This window comes from Chaetomium fimeti (genome assembly GCF_033439085.1).
Source record: "Chaetomium fimeti strain CBS 168.71 chromosome Unknown B0H64scaffold_7, whole genome shotgun sequence".
NCBI lineage: Eukaryota > Fungi > Ascomycota > Sordariomycetes > Sordariales > Chaetomiaceae > Chaetomium > Chaetomium fimeti.
Genome location: NW_026944335.1, coordinates 1,918,164 through 1,944,648, shown reverse-complemented (window position 1 = coordinate 1,944,648; position 26,485 = coordinate 1,918,164). Strand labels below are relative to the sequence as shown.

General features: G+C 57.0%; 10 protein-coding genes across 10 annotated transcripts; 3 read left to right on the top strand and 7 right to left on the bottom strand.

Annotated features, from left to right (window-relative positions):
- Positions 1–513: 513 nt before the first annotated feature.
- B0H64DRAFT_233898 (uncharacterized protein) lies at positions 514–4,345 on the bottom strand. The gene is made up of 5 exons (XM_062799766.1): positions 3,454–4,345; positions 2,795–3,396; positions 2,279–2,738; positions 1,908–2,217; positions 514–1,861 (listed from the first exon to the last, which is right to left on the bottom strand). The coding sequence occupies exons 1-5, from the start codon at positions 4,219–4,221 to the stop codon at positions 762–764; spliced, it is 3,240 nt and encodes a 1,079-aa protein (XP_062656179.1). The 5' UTR covers positions 4,222–4,345; the 3' UTR covers positions 514–761.
- Positions 4,346–5,301: 956 nt separating this feature from the next.
- B0H64DRAFT_306016 (histidine phosphatase superfamily) lies at positions 5,302–6,883 on the top strand (the record flags this gene model as incomplete). The annotated part of the gene is made up of 3 exons (XM_062800124.1): positions 5,302–5,470; positions 5,533–5,815; positions 5,905–6,883. Coding segments are annotated over 3 exons (1,431 nt in total), but the record flags the coding sequence as incomplete, so codon positions are not given.
- A 1,159-nt stretch (positions 6,884–8,042) lies between these two features.
- Positions 8,043–10,723, top strand: B0H64DRAFT_419872 (uncharacterized protein; the record flags this gene model as incomplete). The annotated part of the gene is made up of 4 exons (XM_062805413.1): positions 8,043–8,278; positions 8,333–9,206; positions 9,259–9,628; positions 9,681–10,723. 4 exons carry the CDS (start codon positions 8,043–8,045, stop codon positions 10,721–10,723), a joined length of 2,523 nt encoding a protein of 840 aa, XP_062656177.1.
- A 1,830-nt stretch (positions 10,724–12,553) lies between these two features.
- Positions 12,554–13,525, bottom strand: B0H64DRAFT_445581 (uncharacterized protein; the record flags this gene model as incomplete). Its single annotated transcript, XM_062806853.1, has 1 exon — positions 12,554–13,525. The coding sequence occupies one exon, from the start codon at positions 13,523–13,525 to the stop codon at positions 12,554–12,556; it is 972 nt and encodes a 323-aa protein (XP_062656176.1).
- Positions 13,526–14,183: 658 nt separating this feature from the next.
- Positions 14,184–14,947, bottom strand: B0H64DRAFT_407314 (uncharacterized protein; the record flags this gene model as incomplete). The annotated part of the gene is made up of 1 exon (XM_062804563.1): positions 14,184–14,947. A coding segment is annotated over one exon (478 nt), but the record flags the coding sequence as incomplete, so codon positions are not given.
- Positions 14,948–15,615: 668 nt separating this feature from the next.
- On the bottom strand, positions 15,616–18,086 carry B0H64DRAFT_365752 (P-loop containing nucleoside triphosphate hydrolase protein; the record flags this gene model as incomplete). Its single annotated transcript, XM_062801884.1, has 2 exons — positions 17,786–18,086; positions 15,616–17,712 (listed from the first exon to the last, which is right to left on the bottom strand). The coding sequence occupies exons 1-2, from the start codon at positions 18,017–18,019 to the stop codon at positions 15,616–15,618; spliced, it is 2,331 nt and encodes a 776-aa protein (XP_062656174.1). The 5' UTR covers positions 18,020–18,086.
- Positions 18,087–18,267: 181 nt separating this feature from the next.
- On the top strand, positions 18,268–19,768 carry B0H64DRAFT_426686 (FtsJ-like methyltransferase-domain-containing protein; the record flags this gene model as incomplete). Its single annotated transcript, XM_062805747.1, has 2 exons — positions 18,268–18,619; positions 18,672–19,768. The coding sequence occupies exons 1-2, from the start codon at positions 18,517–18,519 to the stop codon at positions 19,766–19,768; spliced, it is 1,200 nt and encodes a 399-aa protein (XP_062656173.1). The 5' UTR covers positions 18,268–18,516.
- Positions 19,769–19,807: 39 nt separating this feature from the next.
- B0H64DRAFT_233849 (uncharacterized protein) lies at positions 19,808–20,790 on the bottom strand. Its single transcript, XM_062799765.1, has 2 exons — positions 20,368–20,790; positions 19,808–20,223 (listed from the first exon to the last, which is right to left on the bottom strand). Exons 1-2 carry the CDS (start codon positions 20,588–20,590, stop codon positions 19,847–19,849), a joined length of 600 nt encoding a protein of 199 aa, XP_062656172.1. The 5' UTR covers positions 20,591–20,790; the 3' UTR covers positions 19,808–19,846.
- A 1-nt stretch (position 20,791) lies between these two features.
- B0H64DRAFT_233786 (uncharacterized protein) lies at positions 20,792–23,171 on the bottom strand. Its single transcript, XM_062799764.1, has 6 exons — positions 22,501–23,171; positions 22,418–22,446; positions 22,243–22,371; positions 21,776–22,192; positions 21,537–21,721; positions 20,792–21,465 (listed from the first exon to the last, which is right to left on the bottom strand). The coding sequence occupies exons 1-6, from the start codon at positions 22,760–22,762 to the stop codon at positions 21,075–21,077; spliced, it is 1,413 nt and encodes a 470-aa protein (XP_062656171.1). The 5' UTR covers positions 22,763–23,171; the 3' UTR covers positions 20,792–21,074.
- A 1,218-nt stretch (positions 23,172–24,389) lies between these two features.
- On the bottom strand, positions 24,390–26,471 carry B0H64DRAFT_467967 (methionine aminopeptidase 2-like protein; the record flags this gene model as incomplete). Its single annotated transcript, XM_062807732.1, has 6 exons — positions 24,390–24,816; positions 24,873–24,959; positions 25,020–25,184; positions 25,248–25,511; positions 25,568–26,346; positions 26,423–26,471. The coding sequence occupies 6 exons, from the start codon at positions 26,469–26,471 to the stop codon at positions 24,760–24,762; spliced, it is 1,401 nt and encodes a 466-aa protein (XP_062656170.1). The 3' UTR covers positions 24,390–24,759.
- Between the last annotated feature and the right edge of the window lie 14 nt (positions 26,472–26,485).

Here is a 26,485-nt window from a genome sequence, read left to right as displayed (position 1 = left end):
TCGGAGAGAAACCAAATGGATGCATGCGCACACGTGGGAACGCCCCGCTTCGATCGCCAAGTTCCACTTCCTCCGGGCCGAGCCGCTTGGCGATCTTATCCCCGGCAACCGGCAACCGACTGTTCTTGGCATTACCCCTGCAGTCATGCGCGCGTGCTTCCAAGGGGAGGTGATGCGATAAATTCCCCGAGTAAAGCATTGTTTCATTCATCCAACATAAAAGCCAACGACAGAGTCCAAAACCTCCTGTTTGTTTAAGCTGCATAGACCCCGGATGCGATTGCGCCTGGTTGTCTGCTTGGCAGTTGGAATACTATTAGTATAACCTCAAGCGTTGTTGGGCGTGTACTTGTATATATTCAGGCAGGGAGGACCTCGAAGGATAATTCGCGAAACCAAGTTGATGCAAATGGAGAATATGTAGAATAGAACGAGAGAGGTAAACGCACGTCTTGTTCCCCCGAAATAAACATAAAGTTGAGAGCCCCCAACTTCCTGCCAGCCACCCCATTCCCGGTACATCAACCACACGCGCCAACCTCACCTCCACATACGACCATATCTACAAGAGAACTCGGGATCCCGTCCGCTCTCCCCTCGATAAACTTGTGAGAGCCGAACTAGTACTCAGGTCGGTGACGACTGGGGAATCCTCGGTGTTGTATGTTTTTGTTTTTTCTTTGGTGACAAAACCATGTTTGTGAAGCCGAGTACTCCATTGTTTCCACGCTTGCTTTTCCCCGAGCAACACCCACCGAAGCCTAATCCAAAACAACCTCAAACTCATACTCCTTGCTTGCGTCCAGCGTATACTCAGGCAGGGTCTCAGGCCCGCACGACCCCGTCCCGAGGCCATGATGCATCCAGTCCAGATGCACGACCAGATCCTCCCGCTTCCTCTCCCTCAGCTCGTACGGATGCTGCGCTGCATCAAGGTCCTCGGCGGTGTACGGCAGCGCCGAGAAGCTCGCGCCCTCAAAATCGCCGTACCGCGCCCTCAGCAGCCGGGAACGCGTGGCCGTGACAAACTTGACCCACCGCACGTCCGTCCGGTTCCCGTTCTCCTGCGGGAACTCGTAGTCCGTCATCGTACGGTCGGCGGGCATGTGCCAATTGCCCACCTGCTGGCTGAGCTTCTTGTCACGGTAGCTCTCGCCGGGACCCCGGCCGTACCAGTGGACCTTGGTGCACCCCGTCAGTGCTGTGACTAGGCCCAGGCGGCCCCATGCCCGCGGAAGCAGGTTACCAGTAGGCTTTGCGCGCATCCGTATGTATACGTGGTCCTCTTCAAAGTGGTAGGTGGCGGTGACCTCGAGCGCCCAATTCAAGACTGGGGGGGCGATTCGGCTGTTGACGATGACCTCGACGACACCGTCGTCCCGTTGGTGCCAAGACGATTGGATGAGATGGTGCTTTGCCTGGTGCAGACAGCGGTCACGCCAATTTCGGCCAAAGTCGCAACCGCGGTCGTTGTCGGTTTGTGCGCGGTATATGTCGAAGCAAAGGGGCTCGGTGAGGATATTTGGGGAAAAGTTTCCCGAGTCTGGATCCAGACGCTGCCAGCTGACGAGAGTGCCACGAGCAAGATCAAACTTCCAAGATTGCCCATGATTACTGGTAATCGACAGGACGTTGTTGGTTGGTTCGGCTTCCAGCGGCCGTGTTGGGCGAGGGGTGGTATCACGGAGAAGCTGTAGGCTTGCGGGTTTCGTCAACTGGATTCCCCCCTCCGCGACGATGCGCTCCGTATAGGACCAGGAAGGAATGGCCGACTCCACAAACACCACATGTAGGTACGAGTCTGCCGGTTGACTTTGCTCAAGCCCAGGGATTCGCAAGAGAGCGTGGTGACCAGAGAGACCTAGTTTCGTGAGTATAGGTCGTAGCGAGTGGGTTCAAACACTTACACCTAGGGATTTCTAATCTTCGAGGGCGGAACGAGTCCGTTACACCGTCCGAGACTATCCACCACCAACACTCCAAGTGGGAAAGATCGATGAAGTCATATCGGTTCACGATCCGTACCTTGTTTCCATCTTCAACACCAAGGATTTGGACCGGCTCGATGGCTTTTTTGTATTCAATGAGGCCAGGCGTGGGAGTGTGATTTGAGAAGCACAGTCCGTCCATGACGAAGTTGTAGTCATTAGGCTCGTCACCAAAATCACCACCGTACCCCATGTACTCCCGCCCATCTCTGGTCTTTGTACGTAGACCCTGCGTGGGTGTTAGGTTAGCTCTAATCAAGTAACAACATCTTGAAATGAAGTCAGCTCACATGATTCGCCCACTCCCACACAAAACCGCCCATTAGCCGAGGGTATTTATAAAAGAGGTCGATGTACTCCTTTATGGCACCAGGTCCGTTGCCCATAGCGTGTACAAATTCACATAAAACCAGTGGTTTGTCCCACTCGCGGGCCTTTGCCATTGATTCGACGTCGCCGATGGAGAAATACATCCTACTCAGGATGTCGGCAGACTGGGCGTTCCAGTCGCCCTCGTAGTGTATTAGGCGAGAGTCGTCGAAGCTCTTGATGAACTTGTACATGGCGGCGTGGTTCCGTCCATAGCTAGACTCATTACCGAGAGACCAGAGGATGACACTGGGGCGATTGAAGTCACGCGTGACCATTTGCCGGGCGCGGTCAATGTACGCTTCTTCCCAGTCGGGGTTGTCAGACGTAAATGCTGTGCCGTCGCCTCCTACTACGAACAGGCCGTGGCACTCGAGATCACTGAATTACCGTCAGAAACCCCATTCTAAGAAGGCTTTTCCCCGCCGGTCACATACCACTCATCCATGACCCAGAAGCCCAGCTCGTCGGTGAGCTCATAGAGCCTGTAGTCATTGATGTAATGTGAAGTCCTAATGGCGTTGATGTTGTGCTGCTTCATTAGGTGCAGGTCGTCTTTGAGGAATTCGTACGGTACTGCCCGCCCGTGGTCGGGATGGTGTTCGTGCCGGTTGACGCCCTTCAACTTGATGGGTGTGCCATTCACACAGAATACGCCGTCTCGGAGTTCGGTTTGGCGGAATCCTACCCTCTCGGCCACGGCACAGTCTGGCGTAGAGAGAACTAACCGATAAAGGTAGGGTGTCTCGGCAGTCCACCGGTGCACATTCTTGAGGGGCCAGATCTTGGACTTGACCCAGGTCCCACTGGCTGCGGCCTCTCCCTCCCCTTCCTTGGTCTGGCTGGAGATTTCTGTCCCATCGGCGTCCAGGAGAGCCACATGGACTGTTGCCTGGCAGTTGAGCTTGTAATCGAAATACAAAATCCCGTCTTGGTAGTCATTAGACAACTCAGTATGGACACGAATGTCCTCAAAGTGAGTGGGTGGGAACTTGTGCAGCCACACATCGCGGAAGATGCCACTAAGCCACCATTGGTCCTGCAAAAGTGAGCTTCATTGTCACAGATGGGTACACTAGGACTGGTGTAAGCGTACTTGGTCCTCTATGTAGCTACCGTTACACCTCTGGTAGACTTCCACATGGAGGGAGTTGGTGCCGGGGCATCGGACAAAGGGGGTGATGTCGAACTCGCTTGGGTTCCTGGACCCCTGAGAGTATCCGACCTCGCGGTGGTTCACCCATAGGGTAAAGGCAGAATCAACACCTTCAAACCGCAGCCTGAGCTGGTGGTCCCTGTCTTCGGGGGCGAGCTGGAAGGAGGTGGCGTAACGGCCGCATTCATTATCATCAATTGGCACGCGTGGAGGGTCGACCGGAAAGGGGAAGTTGAGGTTGGTATAATGTGGTCCTTTCCCGTAACCCTGGAGCTGCCACATGCCCGGGACACGGATGGTCTGCCCATGCCAGCCATGTTTGGACTCCAGGTCGGTGGGGGTGTGCTGGTGGAAGTCGACGAGACCATCGAGTGGGGACTTGGAGAGGTGGAATAACCACTGCCCCGAGAGAAGCTGGCTCTTGGAGCGCGCGACATCGCGTGACAGGGCGTCTTCTCGGTTCCGGTACAAGAAGAATTGGGAGCGCGGCGGCAAAGTGTTCTTGTGGATGACCTTGAGGTTATTCCAGTCCGGAACGGATGCTGGGGTTCGGTGGGGTGCGTGGGGCGGGTCTGGCCGGGAGGGTTCCGGTGCATCGGCGATCGGAGGTTGTCTGGGGAGGGCGGAGGCGAGCTCTCCTAGGCCCATCGGAAATATTTCCGTGGAGGAGCTCGACATTTTGGAGGCCAGGCTGTAGAAGGCGCACATACGGGCATGTACAAGGTGCGGCAAGTCAATGACTCCCAACGGCTTGAGGGAAAGTTGGGAGCATACCTAAGGCAGGTAGGTAATTCGGGGTTGGTAACGTTGAAGGAATCTGGAAGGGACTCCTCCCAAGAGATCATGTGTGCCAGGTCATTGCCCGTTTTGTCTTTCACCCCGCACCTCACCGGGAAGGCGCTGGGTGAGTGATTCAGATCGTCCGGTTCCAGGGTTAGGGTGGATAACCAGCTTTCAAGCCCCCGACTCCCTCGGGGCCGAGGAGGAGGACTCCATCGAGCTACGCCATGTACCTGTGGCCGTCAGTTACCGTGGGTGACAGATGTATTTGTTTCATATAATCCTTTCTCGCGGCCCGCCGTTCGTGAGGCAAACCTATCCGTGGTCAAGGAGCGGGACGACGGAGAGTCGATGACATGGTTCAATTCCTGTCATAAGCAAGAAGACATTGCATCGAGAGGCCATACAAGTAGTTGCTCTGCTCAAATTGCGTAGGAGTAAGACGGGAAGAGTGTGAGATCGCAGGGCGAGTCCCGTACACAGGGAACAAGAGATATGTACCAGATATAATCGTTAGGAATATCGGTCTCAGCTGACATAAACGTAGATAGAAAGGTAGTAAACGCCGACTCGAGCCACCCATTCGTACTCATGCCGTATACGGCACCCCATACGAAGTATAACACCCCCATAATAACCAGGTCGTTGCTTGTCGCGTTGGGGGTCCGTGGGACTCTTCGCTTAAACAACCGCCAAATCAAGCTCCGGTTCGTTTCCACGTGGATCCCCCGGTTGTATTCCGCCCCTGTAACATCGCTACGCCGGCACCACAACGGCCCGCTTCTTCTTACAGATTCGGCTCCATCTCCGTTGCACGTGGCTAAGAATACCGCGAGAGAGCTCAGTCTCCCAATCTGCCGAGATATCTCGGTAACGCGTCGCGGTATGGCATCGGGTAGCTCGAGCAGTAGATACAAAAGGACGGCGGCACACTGAAGATGGTGGACGCCCCAGGCATCGGATAATCTGGTTTTCTCCAAGGCCATTGTGCTCCGCCAATCGCTAGCGATGACTCTCTCCAAGACGATCGCCGCCCTCCTGGCAGGCGCCGGTGCGGTCTCCGCCCGATCTGGTGCCGGTACATCGTTGGACCCCGTTCAGCCCGTGCTCCGACCCGATGGCGCCCTGGCCAAAGATCCACTGGCTCACCTAGGAGGCAACGGGCCTTGGACTGCCGGTAAGTAAGTCAGGGGATGCGCTCGCGAGCTTGCATAACTAACGGTTCTAACCGTGTAACAGCCGGTGATGTCAACGGGATTTCCTCTGATGTGCCCGAGAACTGCCATGTCGACCAGGTTGCTTACGTCCTTCGGCACGGGTCCCGCTACCCAGACACGGGCGCCCACAGCGGCTGGGTAGAGATGGCTCGCCAATTCAAGGAGAGCAACTACTCGGCGTCGGGGCCATTGTCCTTTTTCCACACATGGGACACGCCCCTCACACACCCCAACATCCAGATTGCTCAACTCAGTCAGACCGGCTGCAAGGAGCTCCACGATTTGGGATATACGCTGAGAACTCGGTGAGTAACTCTTCGCTCCTTCTTCCCGGGTCGAACACCGTTGTAAGAGGAGGAGATCTGACCACTCATGTTATTCTGTGCGACGTTAGCTACCCGGATTTGTACCAGGAGGGCGATGACTTCTACGTCTGGGCCAACAACTACACCCGGGTCATCCAGACTGCCCAGTCATTTGTGCGCGGATACCTGGGGCCCAACTCGACGCTGCTCGGTAAAATCGTCTCCGTCACGGGCCGCGGCATGCCCGCCCACCTCGGCGACACCCTCGCGCCGTCCGACATGTGTCCCACCTTCAAGGACGACAGCTCTGTGCAGACATCAGCCTGGCGGTCCATCTGGCTGCCGCCGTTCATCGAACGCCTTTCTCAGTACATCGACGGCGACCTGCAGCTCGACGATTCCAAGTGGAACGACTTCCCGTACATCTGCGGTTTCGAATCCCAGATCACTGGCCGGCTGTCCCCCTTCTGCGACACCTTCACGCAGGAGGAGCTCGACCAGTACGAGTACCACCAAGACCTCCGGTATTACTACGGCGTGGGCCCCGGCGCGGACGTGTCTTCCAAGGTGATGGTGCCGTTCCTGAACGCTCTGATGCAGCGCTTCGTCGACGGGCCCGAGGCGGAGGGCGTCGCGGCCGGCGGCGGCACTTTCAAGCTCCCCAAGCTACTGATGAACTTCCTCAACGACGGCCAGCTCAACCAGCTCGCAGCTGCGGTCGGCGTCTTCGACGAGCAGGAGCCCCTCCCGACGGACCGCATCGCCGCGGACCGCCTCTGGCGCAGCTCGCGCATCTCGCCCATGCGCGGCACCATCGCCTTTGAGCGCCTGAACTGCAAGGTCAGCACCGACGGCGGCAACAGCACAGCACCCCCCATTACCACCACCACCTCGAAGGCCTGCAAGCCCCGGCCGACCGCTGGCGCGGGCGCGACACTTGCGCGCCGCCAAGCTCCGGGCAGGAACGAGACTTTCGTCCGCATCCGCATCAACGAGGCTGTCTACCCCGTGCCGTCATGCCAGGACGGGCCGGGCAAGTCGTGCAGCGTGGCCAAGTATGCCGCCTACGTTTCGTCAAAGCTGGAGGATATCGGTAGCTTTGCCGAGCTGTGCAACGCCACCGATCCCGCTACGCCGAGAGGGGTTTTAGGCGCGAGTTTCTTGACTAACTTGGATCAACCGCATCTGAGGGTTTTGGAGGGTTGAGTGTTTTGATGTTGAGGTTGAGGTTGGAGGGATGGTGTTGTCGATAACTGCCTGGGTACCTGGCGCCAGGTTTATTTCGTAATGAAGTATCGATGAGTTAATGGGCCAGCCGCACAATTGGGCTGTTTGTTGTATCTCGTGGAAGGCGAGGCGGAAATAGCTTCAATTCACTAAAGTTTTGTCACGGTCGCCCCAATACGGCTTAGCTACTCTCTATTCGGTTAGTTTACTTTAACTATTAATCAGGCCACTCAGTTTCTCTGTGCAAAGTTGAAACGGCACCCTCCTGGGGAATTTATTCCTGGGAAGATCCGCCCCGCATGGGCGAGGTAACTTCCATTCAACTCGCCCAAGATCGACTTGAGCAACCGCAACTTCTTTTTCTCAATTGTTCGCTTTTTCCATCCGTCAATGACGAAAATTTACTCCGTATGATAGGCTATTTTCGCCGTACCTTAATATGAGAGAGTTGCAGGTTAATCGCGATCCCCGATGCACTCCCGTCCCGCACCAACCACGGCCCCTCAAAAACGCGGAAGCCGATCCTCCATGGCTTCTCAAATGACGTTGCATCCACGGGAACGCGGGTGGGCAATGCGAGGCGTGCTCGAAGCCATGACTCCGCAATTCTGTGTCGGCCCCCTTGCCTTCATCACCGATTCGCGGAATTTCTTGCGATTTCTTGCGATATCTTGCTCATGCTGGCGCTCATGCCCCGCCTCGAGCCCACTACCCGCTTGGCCGCTCGAGCCGTTCCCCAGTTCGAACCATGGGCCCGGGCCAGGAACCGTTTTCCATCCATGGCACCCCGGTCCGCTCGGAATGCGCCCTGAATCTAGCGAGCTTTCGGGAACCCGGGCAGATGCATATGGTTGCATCGATGGGGTGGGCTGCCTTCTTCCGAGGTCCTTCCGTAGCCCTCATGTCCTATATCAACCGCGACGTCTCTCCTCCCCTAACATTCTAGGGCTGTAGCTGTGCACGTCAACCGTGTCAACTTCACACAGGCTTCACTCCAGCCATGAAGTGCCCATCAGCGTTACAGCTCCTGGTCGCGGCCTTGGTGGCTCCCGCCACGGCTGCCACTTGGAAGAATGTCAACATCGGCGGCGGCGGCGGCTTCGTCCCGGGTATCATGTTCCACCCGACGACCAAGGGGGTTGCGTATGCACGGACGGATATCGGCGGTCTCTACAGGTGGAACGACGACGACTCCTGGACCCCGCTGACCGACGGCATCAACACCCACGAAAAATGGTGAGATACACTTCGGCGTAGTGAGAGCTTGGCTCGGTCACTTACACTGATCAGGGGAAACTGGGGTATCGATACCATGGCACTTGACCCTCAGGATCCCGATAAGGTCTACGCTGCCACCGGCATGTACACCAACGACTGGGACCCCAACCCGGGCGCCATTATTCGCAGTTCCGACAGGGGCGCGACGTGGACCTCCGCCGAGCTGCCCTTCAAGGTCGGCGGAAACATGCCCGGCCGTGGCATGGGCGAGAGGCTAGCTGTGGACCCCGCCAACTCGGATATCCTCTACTTTGGTGCTCGCAGCGGCAACGGTCTGTGGAAGAGCACGGACGGCGGCGCGACCTGGGCCAAGGTTGAGTCCTTCACTAACCCCGGCACGTACATCGCCGACCCCAACGACACCTCTGGATACAACTCAGACATCGTCGGCCTGTCCTTTGTGACGTTCGATTCGACGTCTGACGTCACCGACGGCGCCACCTCTCGCATCTTTGTCGGAACCGCCGACAACATTACCGCCTCCTTCTACGTGTCCAACGATGCTGGCGCCACCTGGGAGCCGGTCGAGGGCCAGCCCAAGACCTTTTTCCCCCACAAGTGCAGACTCCAACCGGAGGAGAAGGCTCTCTACCTCAGCTACAGCGACGGTGCCGGTCCGTACGACGGCACCCTGGGCGGCGTCCACCGTTACGATATCACCACCGGCACCTGGACGGACATCACCCCCGTGTCGGGCACCGACCTTACCTTCGGCTTCGGCGGTCTCAGCGTCGACATGCAGAAGCCCGGCACCCTGATCGTCGCTACCCTGAACTCGTGGTGGCCCGACGCCCAAATTTACAGGTCCACCGACTCAGGCGCTACCTGGTCCACTATCTGGGAGTGGACCGCGTACCCGGAACAGAACTGGTACTATGGGCTTTACGTGAGTGTCTACAAATTCCAGGGGCTGGGCGCTTCGAAACTGACACACGCAGACCGATAACGCCCCGTGGATCAACACCGGCTTCGTCTCTCGGGACACCAAGCGCCTAGGCTGGATGATTGAGGCTCTCGAGATCAACCCCTTGGATAGCAACCACTGGCTGTACGGAACAGGTCTGACCCTGTATGGCGGCCACGACCTCACAGAATGGGACACGGCCACTCGCAACGTCACCATCTCATCGCTGGCCGTTGGCATCGAGGAGATGGCCGTGCTGGGTCTTGCTTCCCCCGTCGGTGGATCCGAGCTCCTGGCTGCCGTTGGTGATGACTGTGGCTTTACCTTTGAGACCAGCGAGGACCTCGGCACCTCGCCGAAGACGCCGTGGATGAACCCCATCTGGACCAGTGCCACCGATGTTGGTAAGTATTGAACCACCCGTCAAAGCCATTCACACGCGCTAACAAAACGCAGACTACGCCGGAAACAAGCCCGAGAACGTTGTCCGCGTTGGCAACTCTAACGGCGCCCCGCAGGTCGCCGTCTCCGCCGACGGTGGCCTGACCTGGAACGCCCACCCCGGAACCGATGACGCCAAGAACAGCGGAACCCTCGCCTACTCGGCCGACGCCGACACCATCGTCTGGTCGTCGGGGACTGACGGCGTACTCCGGTCGCAGGAACAGGGCACCTTCACCGCGGTGGAATCCCTCCCCTCGGGCGCCGTCATCGCCGCCGACAAGCGCAACAACACCATCTTTTACGCTGGCTCCGGCGCCACCTTCTACCGCAGCAGCGACACGGGCGCCACCTTCACCGAGGTCGCATCCGCCCTCGGCGAGGCCACTGCCGTCAAGGACATCGCCGCGCACCCGGATGTTGCCGGTGAACTCTGGGTCAGCACGGACGTGGGCGTATTCCGCAGCACCGACTTCGGCGTGACGTTCACGGCGGCCAGCGGCATCAGCAGCACGGAGCACATCTCGGTGGGCAAGGGCGAGGGCACCGCGTGGAACGTGTACACCTTCGGCGTCGGCGCCGCGGGCGCCAAGCTGTACGCCTCGGCCGACAACGGCGCCACGTGGGTCGACGTGCAGGGCGACGACCAGGGCTTCGGCTCCATGGGCGCCAACCGCGTCGTCGGCAGCGGCAACGTCGCGGGACAGGTCTACGTCGGCACCAACGGCCGCGGCGTCTTCTACGCCCAGGTCTCCATCCCCGCCGGCGGCGGCGGCGCCAACCCCTCGGCCTCCTCCTCGGCCGTGCCGTCGGCGACCGAGTCGGCGCCCGAGTCGGCCTGCCCGACCACCATGTCAACCTCGACCGTCAAGCCCCCCGCGTCGTCGTCGGCGCCGGTGGAGGTCACGACCACGACGGGCTCGGGCCCGGAGCCGTCGGCGCCCGCCCTCGCGCAGAAGTACCAGCAGTGCGGCGGCAACTCGTGGCAGGGCCCGACGGCCTGTGTGGAGCCGTGGACGTGCCAGAAGCAGAATGACTGGTACTACCAGTGTCTGTGAGTGGGTTTTGTAGGTGGCGGTTGTAGTATAGGAACATAAAGTAGGAAGGGTTACGGGTGGTCTACATAGTCACTTCGGTACACCTGTCAATGTACATAAATGCCTGAAACGACAAGCCATTGTCAAATACTGTCAAATTATCCTGTGCATGATGCGGCTCAACATATTTGGGACGAGTATTGTAAGGTGTCAGGGCGCCGCAGAACACTGTGGAGCTCTGGCTAGGGCCATATGTAGACATTGATTGCAAGTCGGTCGCGGACCAACGTATTTTATTATCGATATCTTAATACCAGACCGCCGGGGTCTCTGGTGGTGGCGAATGGCTTACCAGCCTTGAACCCGGTGAATGAACCTCACGTCGGGGTTGCCCTTTAAAACTCGGGCGTTTGGAGTGATGTACAGATATCTGTTATACCGGTATACCCGGTCTTCTCCCACTAGGGTCGAAACCCCGTCGATTTCGATGACACCCTTCGGCCTATCAAAGTTGACGAGCACCGCGATGAACGCTTGGTCGTCGCTGTCGATGCGATAGCTGAACCCCGACGCCTTGAATCATGATTAGTGCCCGCACCTTTACGTTGTACTTGTAAAAAAAAGAAAAAGAAAAAAAGAAAAGCACTTACAGAGCTGCCTTTGTGATATTGTACCACCTCTAAGATCCACTCCTCGCTCCAACCCGTAACATCGTAGAAAACCCCATAGCCCGGTGTGGCGTGCCTCCGTGCATTCTCCCGCCGCTCCCGCTTTTGTGCATATTCCACTTGGGCCGTAGCAGTTGGTTCCGAGCCCGTTCCCGACATGGTTGCGGAAAATAAAGTTTCTTGTGTGCGAAGGGCTTGAAATGTTGGAAGCAAAGTGCTGTACCGAAGGGAAGCTTGGTGTAAGGTACCTACCTAGGCAACTTGAGTGTAGGTGACTTGGTGGGTGGGTGAGTACCTAGGTGGGAGATGTGGGAGAGGGTGGGAAGGGAAAGACACCACACACTTAAGTACCTACGAGCCTACCTACCTACCCAACCTACCTAGTAGTCACCTGTCGAATAGCCGTCACACCCATCTGTTATTCCGCTTTATCACCATGGAGGCAAGAAAACCTTACTGTGTACGAAGTAAGAGATGCGGTCCGGTGTCTCAACAATGGAATCTACCAATCAGCAATTGGCTTGGGAACAAATCGGGGAAGTGGGGTTTGCGGGCCCCAAGGACGCAGTCAGCCGACACCCGACACCAAGGAACGGGAGTCACTTTTCAAGTTAGGTACGAGATGAAAATACTTGCTCATTGATATCATTATTTTCATTATGTAGCCGTTGTATTATTACTGGCCTACCTGGGGTACGGTATCGTCGCTGGCTATTATCCCCAATAGGGTTAGGGATATACGTAGCCCCACCCTCCCGTCCAAATAAACAGCAGAACTCCTTAAAGGGAAAAAAGAAATTAAGCAGAAAGAAAGGAATAAAACAAATCGGGGAAAAGAAATTAAAAAGAATTGAAAGAAAAGTAATGGAAAAAAAGAAATCGAGGAAAGAAAAAGCGAATGGAGTAAAAAACAGTTCCTTCGGGCTTCGAGATAGCTCGGTCTCGTTCTGTTTTTGTATGGTCATCTGCATTTAGAGTACAGCTTTTTCCAAATAGGGGGTGAGCCCCTGAACCCCTATTTAAACTGACACGGGCTCACAAGCTCTCAAGACGTCCATAGCAAGGCAACTATTAGAACCATCATGTGTAAACAAACCACATCGAGCAGGTCAAGACTACAATGTTCTGCAGGCGATCACACGAAATCGACCATCTCTTGTTACGATTAATATCGCACTCACCCTCACACCTCCTCACACACGGGCGTCCACGTCCTCCTCAACGGCGAACTCCCCATCAACAACATGCCACTCCCATACGCCTGCTTGAACCCACCCCTCTCCATCTCCATCTCCGCCTCCCTCCGCGCCCTCCCCTCCCTATCCTCTCCCAACCCCCACGCCTCCGTCCACCCATACCTGACCATCTTATAAATCTCAAACCACTCCTGCCCCGGCCACCCCCCAACACCACCCCCACCATCACCACCACCACTCTTATCCCCGGTTCCCCCCTTCCCCAAAACCCCCCTCCGCAACGCCACCCCCCACCGCCACGCATCCAACTCCCACCCATACACCAACCTGCCCCTCCACCCCTCCCACCACCGCACCTCCCTCCCCGCCACCCGCCGCATACTATACTTCTCCCCACGCCTCTTCAACCAGCCCTTCGTGCGCCGCTCCGCCCTTTCCGTCAGCCACGGGCCGTGCTCCCTCAGCCAGCGGCCCTCGCGCAGGGCGCGCCGTTGCCGCTGCGCGAGCAGGCGGAGGTGGCACAGGTGCGTGAGCTGGGGCGGGGAGTGGTGGATTTGGTGGATGCGCGGGGTGGTGTTGGGGGGTGGGGGGTGGGAGCCGAGGGTTAGGGCCATTGTGGAGGCTTGTTGGGTGAGGGGGGTGCAGGGTTGGGGGGGTTGGTGGTGGTGGTGTGGCGTTGGGTCGTCGGGGGGCCAGGGGGGGTTGGTTTTTGGGGTGGGGGTGGTGGTGGTGGGGGAGAGGAACTTCTCGGCTGCATCTTTGGTGTGGGCGAGGTCTTCGCGGAGGTGTTCCATGCGTCGGGAGAGGGTGTAGTTGAGGTAGTAGAGGTGGGTGAGGCGGAGGATGCGGTGGGGTGGGAGGTAGGTGTTGGCGAGGAAGGAGTTGCGGCGCCCGCGCTTGTATGGGATCTGTGGCGGGGGACGGTTAGGGTTGTGGGTTTCGAGATGGAGGAGGCTCATCTTGCTTGTTTGTGTTCTTTCGGCTTAGTTTGTTGGCTACGTCTCTATGACGGCTCCCTCTTGTTGGGTATCGCCGTTACAACTAGAAAGTTGAAGCTGCGCTGTGGTTCTTTGTTACGTGGTTAGTTTGCCAAGGTCGTACTCTCACTGCGGTAGCCCAGGGGCCTATGACAGGGTAGATCTTTGAGTCTTGAGTATATCATGGTTGCTAAGAAACAGACAGAAACCACAGTCGCGCGCTGGGGTCATGATGCCCTTTTGATATGACCTGGAAAGGACGCTAGCTCTTTGTTAGCTTTGAGACAAGCACATTATGAAGCCCCCATTGATGGCGCTGCTTATATTATTGACTCTGTTCCCCTTTGTTACTTCGTTAGCAGCCAATCACCACTATCTTCTCCCTATTGCCGTTTTCTTTGTCGTGGACAATGGGTTGTCCCCCGGACCTCCCACTCAAATCTATCTGCCGGCATGGTTACCCTAGTAGTTTTTCACATAGTATTTTACCCTGGTATTTTTTCACATGGTATTTAATTGTGTGGAGAAACTTCTTTCTTCCGGAAGCCCGTCCCGTGGCGGTTGAGCGGTTAGGTACCTCGTTATTGGAAAACGCAGCAGTAACACGCGTGGTGTTCTTTGTATACCAAGGGAAAGCAGCAGATACGCTATCTACATATACTTAGCTGTCTTTAGTTGCCAAAGGTTTGTCAAACTTAATACACTAGCTTTCCCAAATGACATCAAAAACACTTGGACGACCTAGCTTGCTTTATTACGATGGTTGATCCCCAACAGGACGTGTCTGCCAACACGGTAGGCAGCAATGCGGAAAACAACAAGAGTGGGAGTTCCCTCACCCATCTACGTCAAAAGTACCTTCCAGAGTCGGTGCCAGAGTCCACTCACAGTCTGGAGCGGCCTTCCCCGTCTTCTAGCGCCGGGTCTCAAAGTCCACACGGCTCCTTCACTACTAGCACAGTCTCCACGCCATCTTCCGCCAAAAAGAAGCCACCCACCACGCCTTTGGAGCTTGCCTCTATTTGGGACGCCAACGAGGCCACCAGGGCGTCCATCTGGGAAGCCGACGAGGTCATCCGGGCGTTCGTCGATAACCACTGGTCCGACCATGCCGAGTACATTAAAGTCGACTGCCAGCTGACGCTTCCATCCCTGCTCGCCATCGGCCGGCTGCCCTGTGGTGAGGGCTCACGCGCCTGCCGCCGCTTGATCCGAGTTCCGGCCATCCACGAGCAAGTAGCTCTCTCGCTGTGGGAATACCTCGTCAAGGAAGCGCAGCGGGACGACACCACGGAGGCGGCACCGCCACAATACCCATCAATCGGCGACGATACCATCACCACGGACGCCACCCTCACCCCCGACCAGCAGAAACCAGGGCGACGAACCCTCACAACCGCCATCAATAGGCTCCGCTCCCAAAGACACCAACACCAACCCACCCTCACCCTCACCATCCCCAACATCGCCACGAACCCGCCCCGGCCATCCTGCCCCTTCTGTTCCAACCACTGCATCCCACCCCCCGCCGCACCCGCCCAGCAACACCAACACCACCACCACCACCACTCCCCACAAAACCAAGACCACCCGGAAACCGCCTTCTGGCAACTCCCAAACGCGGCCTCCACCCCACGCTCACCCAACCTCGCGCGCAACCTCTCCGGCGACACCCTCATCGAGTTGCAGTCCACACGCTCGTGGGGGGGCACAGAAGAGGACAGCACAGAAGATGAAGAACCGAGTTCGCGTCAAGAATACAGCGGCTACGGCTGGCTGGCCTTAGCGCGGGGTTGTGTCGGGGCGTTGGAGGCTGTGGGGAGTGATTGTGTTGGAGGGGTGGTGAGGGTGTGGGGGGTGGTTTGGGGTGGGTTGACGGGGTGGTGGTATCCTACCTAGTTAGGGGTCCCGAGATTCTAGGTTCGCTAGGGGTTGGCGCTCCGGCGGTTGGAGGGGATTCCATAGGAAGGGATGGAGATAAATAACCAAAATGAATGCATGCTGATGATATTCTGCCACTGACCGACCGGCCTACCGCCTCCCATATCTGCTGCCGCTTCGAGACCACAAGTTTACAGCCCCAACCCCTCCACCTGCCCCAGAAACTCCCCCCTTGCCCCGCGCAACAGCCCATCCACATCCACCCCCCCAAGATACTTCTCACTCACACCCGTATTGACCCTCTTCGCGAGCAGCTCCTTCAGTTCCCAGCGCCACTGCTTCACCTCCGCCTTAGTAACCGCACGCGCCTCCTTCTCCCGCAGCTTCTTCCCGCTCCCCTTGCCCTTCCACAGCCCAGCCGCCTCCAGCTCGTCGGCATCAAACTCGACCCCGAGCTCCTCCGCCGCGTTCTTCATCCAATCGTCCTCCTTGGCCCCCTTCTCCTTCGCAATCCCCGTATCGGTGATCTTTTTGGCCAGCGACACGCGCGGGCGGAGATGCGAGACCAGGCGGCGGTCGATATCGATCGTGTGGACGCCGACGCCGGCGCTGGCGAGCTGCGAGCGCGACGTGTTGACGGCGGCGGCGGCGTGCACCTTGGCGATCAGCCGCTGCGTGGGGACGGCCTCCTTGGGCCCGCACAGCAGGATGGAGATGCCCGACGTGTTGGCGCGCGCCGTGCGGCCCGACCGGTGCACGTAGTCGTCGGCTGAGCGTGGGACGTGGTAGTGGATGACGAGGTCGATGTTGGGGATGTCGAGCCCGCGGGCCGCGACGTCGGTTGCGATGAGAATGGAGGAGGAAGTGGTGGAGGCGGAGATGGAAGAGGACACCGATGGGGTTTCGGTGTTGTTGGCTGCTTTGAAGCGCTCGATGGAACGGAGGCGGGCTTTTTGTTCCATGTCCGAGTGCAGTGCGAATGCGGGTAGGTTGAGGGCTTGGAGGAAAGGGGCTAGGCGACGGACGGTGTTGATTGAGTTGGTAAAGACTAGTGCGCGGCGGGTGGGCTGTAGGAGGAGGACCGAGTAGAGATATAAATCCTTTTCGAGATCACCACATTGGATCAGGCCTTCTTTGAGATTCTCGGCCATCTGGGAGATTGGATTTGTGTCGACAAACTTGGGGCGCTCTTCGCGGAAGTTGAGCTTTTTGAGGAGGTACTCGAGAGATTCGGTGTCGCTCGTAAGGTTGAAGCGGGCTTTTCCGGCGAGCTTTTGCTGTAAGTTCTTGTTGAAAGTGGCCGAGAAAACGAGTGTCTGGCGCTGGTGCCGGGGCGCCTCGTCGTCAGAATCCTCATCGTTTTCCTCCCCTGGCGCCGTCCGATCTATCGCCTTCAGAATTTCTTCGGCGTCCTTGAAGTGGCCGTCTTTAAGAAGCCGGTCCGCCTCATCAACAACCAAAAAGTCGATACCCCTGAGTGCCCCCAGCACCGCGTTGCTCGAACTCATCAACTCCCACATTCTGCCCGGCGTCCCAACCACGATGTCGGCTCTCTCCAACTGACGCTGCTGCTTCTGCACCGATAGGCCACCTGTCACCGAGCAAATGTAGGGGGCGGTGGTGAGTCCGGCACAGAGTAGCTTGAGGTGGTCGCAAATTTGGTGAGCGAGTTCTCGAGTCGGCGAAAGGATCATGGCGATGGGCTCCTTCTTGGCAACTTGTTTCTCGGCCTGCTTGGTCAACCAGCTCTCTACGATAGGGATCCCAAAAGCTAGCGTTTTTCCCGAACCGGTTGCTGCTTTCCCAACCACATCGTGACCGTTCATGACTTGGGGAATAGCTCTAGCTTGAATCGCGGTAGGTTTGGCGAACTTGAGGCGGGCAATAGACGACATAATCTGGGGGGAGAGATCAAGCGGGACCCACTCGGACATGTCGATATCGTTGTCCTCAGCGTCGGCGTCGGCGAGGTCGGCGGCTTGGGCAAAGACATTGGCTTGGAGTTCGGTGTCGCCCTTGGCCTGTTCAACCTTGGCGCCCTTCTTTTCCTTCTTCTCCTTCTTCTCCTTCTGGGTCTTGGCATCGACTTTTTGAGCAGCCTTCTCCTCAGTCTCGCCCTTGGAAGCCCCTTTCCTATCCTTCGACTCTTTCTTCGAAGTCACGGGTGCCACCTGTTCCGCAGATGCTACAACGTCATCCCCCTGAGCTTCGCCGGCTTCTTCGTCTGGCTCATCATCAAACCCCCCAAACTCCTCACTGGCATCGGACTCGGCAGCAGCAGCAGCCATCTAGAGTGAGTGAGGGTGAGTATGTGAGAGCAGATTAGGTACATTAGGGGAAAGCAGGACGCAGATCACTTACAAATTTCACAGTGTCGCCGTCCCGCACAATTTCAACCCCTTCCACCTCCTCCAAGCCGTAGAAACCCTCGGCATCATCAAACATTTCCGGCACATCGACTGTCTTCCACGCCAGCGAATCAACGCTTGTCACGCGCTTTCCGGCATTTGACTTTTGACGCTTGGAGCTGGCACCTGGCGCTTTAGGGCGCTTGCCTTGTCCTTCTGAACGTTTCCTCTTTTTGTCGATGGCCATGTTGTGAGATATCCGGGCGGAATTGTGAGTGAGTGAGGGTGGATGTTGAAATCGAGAATGAAAAATCGCAGAAAACGGTTCGTACCAAACTCATGAGAGCGTGGTCCCACTTTAAAAACCCGCGCTGCAGCCCAGCGCCCGGCCAAATCTTGACCGCCTTCCTGATACGGCACGCATCGTTACCGTATTTTACGCCGGATGCCCCGCCATCAGCTTCAATTTCATGTTTCTCAATTTCTCGAAATGAGTCTTGCCTGACGTTCCCGAATCCACATCGAACATCTCCCGCAACACCTACGATCTGCTCCAAATACCTTCTTCTCACACGAATTTGGGCAAATTAGGATTGTCAAAGTTACTTTATTTTCCCTTGATCGGGCAAGACAACACTTCAAACTGTGACTTCGTACCCGTGCTCGAGGGATCGCGGGGTCGTTTTCTTTTGTTTTCTCCTTTTCGTTTGACTTTCGAGGTTTCACATTCCCGTTAAAGTCAACATGGGAAAGTCCTCCAAAGACAAGCGCGATGCCTACTATCGTCTAGCAAAAGAGCAAGGTTGGCGTGCAAGGAGTGCCTTCAAACTGCTCCAGCTTGACGAGGGTGAGTCAACCGGACCCAATTTATTTTACACCCACGGGACTGACACCAGCAGAGTTCAACCTGTTTGAGGATGTCACCCGGGTTGTTGACCTCTGCGCTGCTCCCGGTAGCTGGTCCCAAGTACTCTCTAGGGTGCTTATTAAGGGCGAGAAGTTTGGTCGCTGTGCCTGGCAAGACAGGGAAGCCAAGTTCCGCCAACACATGCTCAATGTTGTTCCCTCGGATGCAGCCCCTGAGCAGGAAAAGTCGATCGAGAAGGATGAAGTCCCCGAGGCGCAGCTGAAGCCCCGGAAAGACGTCAAAATTGTGTCCATCGATCTCCAACCTATCAGCCCGCTCCCCGGCATTATCACCCTCCGCGCCGACATCACCCACCCGGCGACTGTCCCCTTGCTACTGAAGGCCCTGGACCCCGACTACGACCCTGACACGATGAACCAACAGGCTTCACAACCCGTGGATCTTGTCATTAGCGACGGTGCCCCCGACGTCACGGGCTTGCACGATCTCGATATCTACGTCCAGTCACAGCTGCTGTTTGCCGCCCTCAACCTCGCCCTGTGTGTGCTGAAGCCCGGCGGCAAGTTCGTCGCCAAGATCTTCAGGGGCCGGAACGTGGATTTGCTCTACGCACAGCTCAAGATATTCTTTGAGAAGGTCTACGTGGCCAAGCCCCGTTCATCACGGGCGAGCAGTGTCGAGGCCTTCATCGTGTGCATCAACTTCCAGCCTCCCGAGGGCTTCAAGGCTAGTCTAGAGGAGCCTCTCGGTGTCGGCAGCCGACTGCCCAAGATGCTGGCAGACCAGAACGCAGTGGCACCAATTACGGCGCCGGTTTTAATGCAGAGTCACGAAACCGGAGCTTGGAACGTGACCCCAGAGCGGACACAGATGGTAGACGAGCACGGCATTGAGGAAGTCGAGGTCGACGATCTCTCCACGGAACCGCACGATAAGGACATCCGCTGGATTGCCCCCTTCGTAGCATGCGGCGACCTCTCTGCGTTCGACTCGGATGCCTCGTACAAACTCCCGGACGACCACGTCTCCTTGGATCCCGTCCAACCACCCACCGCGCCGCCTTACAAACGCGCCATCGAACTCAGGAGAGCCAACGGCGGGGCATACGGGAAACCACCAAGCAAATGATCTCAAAATAAAAAAAGCCATCACACGTTCCCTCACCCTTTCTGTCCTCCCCCCTTGCTCCTCACTACTTACTGCTTACTACTCCTCGCTCCCCACCACCGCACCCCCATCCTTCCCAACCAGACCCTCCTCCCCCGTAAAAACCCCTCCACCTCCCACCCTCTCCAAAATAAACAAAGCACCACCCCCACCACCTCCCCCTTCTCCTTCCACCCCCTCCCCACGCGACCGCAGCTCCCTCGCCCCAAACGCCTCGCGGTACATGCGCACGGCCGCCGCGTCGCGCGTCAGCAGCAGGCACCGCCGCAGGTCGGGCCACGCCCGCACCACCTCGTCCAGGCACCGCAGCAGCCACTTGCCCAGCCCGCGGCCCTGGTGGGGCGGGAGGATGTACACGTCGGTCAGGTAGCCGAAGGTGGTGTGGTCGGTTATCAGGCGGGCGAAGCCGACCATTTCTGTTTTTTTGAGGGGGGGGGTTAGTTGGGGGTGGGGGAGGGGTGTGGGTTGGGAGGGGAGGAGGGGAGGGGTTGAAGGGGAGCCGAGTGGGAGGGTTGAGGGTGGGGAAGGGGGATAAAGGGGGACAAAGGGGATGGATTCACCTGGGTGGTTGTCGTCTCGCGGGGTGTAGAGCCCGAAACAGAGAGACTGCTCGACACAGCGCTGCAGGGCGTCTGGCGGGAGCGGTTTAGCCCAGTAGATCATGTCGGTGGCGAAGGCTGCGTTGACGGCGTCTAGCTGGATGAGGGAGGGGTCGGTCGAGATGGTGTATGTTATTCCGGACGCCTCCCGCGTCCAGGTGCGCGGTGGGAATGGAGATGACATCTTGTTATTGTTAGGGCTGGGACTGGTGCTGGTGCTGGGGCTGTTTGTTGTATGGGCCGCGGTGAGGGCTGGTTTGGTGGTGGAATTGGGATTCTAGCTAGAATTCGGATAGAGGGGAGCGAGATCGGCTTTTATAGAGAAACCACGTCCTGTGAAACGCAACTCCAACAAGAGTCACAGTAAGCGGAGGGAAACGCGCGACCGGGCCGAGGATATGAGTCATCTCTTGTTCGGCAGCGGCTACTGCTCCTTGCTTCCTGCCGTCCGTTGAAGAATGAACTCCCTGTCACATCACTCGTGAAACCAAAGTCGATGTACAAGACATTACGTTATTACTGCCTAGGGATTGTAGAAGTGAAAAGGCAAAGCAAGACAACACATTAAGGAGTGGTGATAAGGTAGAAGGCCACCCCTCTCGTCGACCCCCTGAAAACACAACAGCAGATTAACCTCCAACCCGCCAACAACCAAACACCAACCCCGTCTAGTAGTAGAGCGGCTTCTCAGGGTCCGTCAGATCGAAGATGACGCTCGAGTGCGGCTTGGCACCGCCGCGGTCGGCGAACTCCCTCTGGAAGTCGATAGAGCGGTTGAAGCTCAGGCTGCCGTCGTCGAGGATGTCGACGTACAGCGCCTTGAAGTCGGCCGGCGTGTTGATCAGGCCGAGCGCGCCCGTCTGCACAAAGTAGTCGGTCACGACAAGGTGCTTCTGGTCGGGCGTCACCTTGACGTAGTGGGGACCGATGGTCGGCTGCTCCTCGTCGGGGTTGTCGAGGCGCTTCACGTTGTTCAGGTCGCTGATGTCGAGCGCCGCGATGTGGTTGGCCGTCGTCAGGGAGAGGTAGAAGAAACGGCCATCCTGGGTGATGTCGGTGCTGCGGAAGGGGGTCAGTTGACTTTGGGCCACAGACATGTTTTGAGACGGATATGAAGGGGAGGTTCTCACTAGATGGCGACGGTGTCACGGGCCTTGGGGCCCAGGTCAAACAGCAGCTCGGTAACGCCAGGCTTGCCATTAGCATCCTTGCGAAGGGGGTAGATGATCCAGACCTGGCCGAGGTGGACTGCCGTGGCGAGAGCGGCGCCCTCGGGGTTGCCAGGGATGTGCTTGACGTCTTGGATACCGCCACCCTACACGTTCATTAACGCCAATCGACAGACGCCATGGCTCCAGGGAACACTTACGTTCGGGATGGTGATGGTGTTGATAATCTCCTTCGTGTCCAGGTCCCACAGACGCAGAGTGTCGGCCTTGTTGATGCCGAGACTCGGGTGGAGGATGGTCACCGGCTCGACAAAGTCGGAGGTGAGGATGTTCTTCCTCTCCCAGTCGATGCTCAAGCCGTGGGGGTTGAACTGCTCCTTGAGAATGTTCAGCACACTGGGCACATCCTCGGGCCATTCGTGGATGATGTTGAAGTCGGCATCGGTCTCAACCAGGCGACCGGGCGAGGTCCCGACGGCGGAACCCATGTAGGTGATGTAGAAGCCGCCATCGGGCTTTGCGCGGATCTCATCGGCGATCGACGAGAGGATAGCCCGGTTGCTCTTCTTGAACGTCGGGCGGTAGGGATTGGTCGTATCAAAGTAGAAGGCCGTGTCCTGCTCTTGTCAGCAGGGGATCGATCGAGATCATCTTGGTTGGAACATACCTGGGTCTTGAGCAGAGATAGGAGACCGCCTCCAATCAAGGTCTTGCCATCAAGCGAGGGACCAAGATGGTGAGGGTCGTTGCCGCTGCTGGGCACATCCGTGATCCACAAAAGAGTGCCGAAAGTATCCTAAACTAGTTAGATTTTGCGAACGGGTAAGGGTAGCAGTGCTCACATCATCCAGACTGTAGGTGGCGAGAAAGTCTGTAGGCCAAGTCAGCATGTCGAATAGTAGACGGCTCAAGACAAAACACGTACCCTTGTGCTGCCTATCACCAGCGCCGGTCCAGAAATACCCAATCTTCTTGGGCTTGATATCGCTAGCCGTAAAAGGGGGGCTGTCTAAGGCAGGCGTGGGAACCTGCAGGATGGGCAGCGGAGGAGCGAGGTCGTTCAGGGGCACCGTGACTCCGGGGATGCTCGGAACCGGAGGAAGGGAGACGGGAGGGAGTGGAGGGAGTGACAGGCACTCCGCAAGGGAGGCAAAGGGTATGAGCTGAATGAGCGTAGCAGTCTTCATCGTGAAGGTGTTGGGCAGTTAACCGGTTGTCAGTAAAGGAGTGGACGAAGATGCTGCCGAATCCGAGGATAATGAAGAAACATTTGGGCTGAAGGGGCATCCAAGAGCCCTCTCTTATACATGTTCAAGTCCTCACCCCTCCTCCAGCAGTATCATCAGTCATCTCCTTTTCCTCAGCTCGATCTGATGCGACTTCCATTACAGAGCACGCAACTTGATGGTTTCTCGCCGACTTCATCGCGATGGAAGTTGGGTGTGTCAAAAAAAGTAGAGATCGACCGAGGCTAACATCTTCCGAGTTAGGAAGATGTGCCCCCATCTTCTTCCTACAGCGGCGGCGTGATGGGCGCGGGTGAGGTGTTGTGGGCCGAAGAGAGGCCTAGTGGTCGGTGGCGTGGGCGACGCTAAATGTCGGATAGGGGAAACATCATGGAGATCGCATGGGGTTCGGTGCCTGACCCGAGAGGACGAGAGGGGAATTTATGGTGCTAACTTTAGAGCATTACCGACTGGTCAGAGCAGAGGTCCTACAATCCCCAACTCATGGCCTCAACGCGTCCGACTACCCACCCTCGGGGTTGGGCGTCGGACGGAATACCGAATGTTGACGGACTTACTGACATGCACAATATTGCCCCTGGTTCCGGCAAATCTCCATCGATCATGTCACCCCGCGATATGTGACCTTGGCAACCTGGTTGCCGGAACGCCAAGGGAGATGAAGCGCCGAGATGAGAGATGCAGTGAACATGACATGGTGTATGTACACTGCATGTCAGCTGAAAAAAGATTCAATAACCCAATGGTATAATGTTGCATTGGTACCGTACCTGGATTCTCCATCATCCAATAGGGCTACGTCAAATAACGTTAGCAGGGTTGAAGCTGAAGAATTGCGGGCGCGAAGCTTGATATCACGACATGCTTGGCATGGTGGTGACATCGTAGCCCTGTCGGTAAGTCAACACGTGCAGCATCAACTTCGATGTCTAACCCGTTTCAACATACGATCGGCTTTTTCCGTTTCTTTTCTGTCTTACAGCCTCGTGGGAGCCGACGAACCCCCTGGCTGGGGGCAGTTCGGCAGCCATCCGACCTGGGGGGGCGAGATCTGGAGATGCTGATCGGAATTTGACATCTGCAAGCGGGGATGTATCGTCAGTGGGGGTAGAGATGTTGCCATTGTGAGATCGCCGAGCTGTAGTGATGAGTAGGCGTAGATCGGGAATACTGGTTCGTTGGTTGTCTCCCAGGTTACATGCCTAAAGAGTAAGTCGGCGACCTGAGCACCTAGCTCGGGGGGGGGCAATGGCCTTCTAGGCTTCTCCCCATGTCTTGAATGGGAGCGTTGGCATGTTGTGCCTTGTCTGTCTCGGGAAGGTGGCATCCGTTGTGCGCCGCGGGTCATCACCTGCCGTGACTCCCATTGTCAGGAACGAGAATTTCGACGTCGATCATGAGTCCATGACCAAATTTCAGAGGAGGGACTCGTGCGAGCCCCCACGTCGGCCCATCGGTCTCGCCCTTCTCCTTTTCAATACTCATCACCAACACCGCCCTTCATGCCCGGAGCACTTCTTCCCATGAACTCCAACTCTCGCCACTGCGCGTGGGTGCTTGCACCACTTACCCCACGCCTCCTGCCTTGATATCATCAGCTTGGTGTACCCACCTAGTCTTACCCCACGGCCCATCAGGCATAAGCAGCATGCTGCTCGAAATAAACCAAGAACGACGGCGGTCTCGGCCCAATCACTTTCCGCCGCCGCTGACTCGTCTGCCTATCTCAGGGTTGGAGCGGGTGTCCACCTGAAAATGCACAGAACTAACTGATGGAGAGGAACGGATGATAAAATTTAATGTGCTGCGCAAGGTCCCTTCGCATTTGCGTGACAGTGCTGGGAAAACAACTCTGACTTGGGAAAAAAACCAGCACCAAGGGGCGGGAAAAAAACTAATACCAAAGCGCCCCCAACCCGTTAACACATCCCATCTCTCTAGTAGTCGTCTCCACGACTGAGGACCTCCTTGTGCGTTTCGCGGAGGAGGAAGGTCTGAGAGAATGTTAGCTTCCACTGACTGTTGAGAACAGAACCCTCAGACAACGTACGTGCTCAAACTGGGCCGAGTACGACCCCTTGATGTCCATCAGCGGCCCATACTCTTCCACGACGCCCTGTTGGACCAAGCAGTTCATCTGCGCGGTTTATTAGCACGGATACACACTCATCATCAACTAGGGATAGGTCAGACTCACGCCAGCGAGGTACTTCTCGACATTGAGCCGCTCTAGGTAGCGACGGCAGAAGACAATCGTGCCAAAGTTCTCCCTGATGGTCTTATGTAGACGCTTGGCAGAAGACATAGGCACGGGCACGCGCAGCGGGGCATCGTGGTTGAGCCCGTAACCGTAGACGCCGACCTGTTCGGGCGTCAGCACCATTTCCTTTTGGCTTCGTCCAACTGTTTAGGTAAAGCAGCTCACGTCATCGACAATGTAACCGCGTCCGGTAGACCCGAAGGTTTCGATGGCGAACACCTCGCCCTCTTCCATCTTGGTCTGGTCGCGGTTCTTCACAAACGGGATGGACTTGCCGCCGTGGATGTGATACTGCTTGATGTTGTGGCCGGTCAGGTTTCTGATGGGCTTGACACGGTACGTCTTACCGCGGATTTCGACCTCGTAACTCTCCATGACTTCCTGGATGGCAGCGCTGACATCGCTGATGCGCACATCGATACCGGCTGTCTGTAACATGGTTAGTTGCCAATCCCCCTTGTTACCATCGAGGGGAATTCTGTTACCTTGACACCCGTATTGGTCGCATCCTTGACCGCGGCCAAGAGGTTGTCGTAGGTCGGGTCGAAGGCCATGGTGAAAGCGCTGTCGACGATCCAGCCGTTGATGTGAACGCCGAAGTCGACGGTCAGGACATCCTGTTCTTGCAGCAGGACTAGCTTCTGACCAGGGTTGGGCGTGTAATGCGCGACCTGGTTGTTCAAGCAGAGACCGGTGGGGAAGCCCATGCCGGATTTGAGGCAGTCTCCGGCTCCCAAGCCGGCATTGTCCAGCAGCGCCCTGACGCTGTCCTCGATACCCACGGCAATGTCGTGAAGGGCGACGCCGGGCTTGGCGGCCTCCTGCGCCCATCGCCTGGTCTGGCGGTGGATCTCGGCGGCCTTGCGGTAGTTCCTGAGAAAGGTTTCGTCTTCCCAGTACTGCCGGTCGTTGGAGCGACGCTCGGCGGCCGTCGTCCGTGCCGTAGCCTGGTATTCTAGCACTTGGCCCTCGGGGAAATTGCCGTCGGGGAAAAGCTGGTCCAACGGAATCCTTGGGGGTGAGGATTGCTCGCCGGGGGAGTTGGCCTTGCTCTTCTTCTTGGACTTCTTCTTGTTGCGCTTCTTGCGCTTCTTTTGTGTAGTCTCAGCATCGGCCGATGCTGGGTCTACTTCACCGCCGTCACCGTCGCTCTCTTCATCGTCACCACCATCTCCGAGGCAGCCATCTCCGGCTCTCGACAAGTCTGGGCAGTGCAGTTCTCCTCCACCCATAGGGTTCGAGTCATCCAGACTGGGCGGGTCACCTGGTAGAAATGAGCACATGCATTCAAAATATTTTCATTTTCTTTTTGTAATATAATTTCTCGAGCGATCACGTACCATGCCCATGCTGCCTACGCTCATCGTTCTCTGGAGATTTAGCGCCCATTCCGACATTGACAG

Excerpts from the sequence above, each read along its gene's own strand:
- B0H64DRAFT_233898 (XM_062799766.1), bottom strand. The coding sequence starts at position 4,221 with ATGTGCGCCTTCTACAGCCTGGCCTCCAAAATGTCGAGCTCCTCCACG. Across the intron at positions 3,397-3,453 it reads GTAGCTACATAGAGGACCAA|GACCAATGGTGGCTTAGTGG; the intron begins GTACGCTTACAC and ends TCACTTTTGCAG. Across the intron at positions 2,739-2,794 it reads TTCTGGGTCATGGATGAGTG|TGATCTCGAGTGCCACGGCC; the intron begins GTATGTGACCGG and ends ACGGTAATTCAG.
- B0H64DRAFT_233849 (XM_062799765.1), bottom strand. The coding sequence starts at position 20,590 with ATGTCATCTCCATTCCCACCGCGCACCTGGACGCGGGAGGCGTCCGGA. Across the intron at positions 20,224-20,367 it reads GCGAGACGACAACCACCCAG|AAATGGTCGGCTTCGCCCGC; the intron begins GTGAATCCATCC and ends TCAAAAAAACAG.
- B0H64DRAFT_233786 (XM_062799764.1), bottom strand. The coding sequence starts at position 22,762 with ATGAAGACTGCTACGCTCATTCAGCTCATACCCTTTGCCTCCCTTGCG. Across the intron at positions 22,447-22,500 it reads TGGTGATAGGCAGCACAAGG|ACTTTCTCGCCACCTACAGT; the intron begins GTACGTGTTTTG and ends CTTGGCCTACAG. Across the intron at positions 21,722-21,775 it reads ACACCATCACCATCCCGAAC|GGTGGCGGTATCCAAGACGT; the intron begins GTAAGTGTTCCC and ends ATGAACGTGTAG.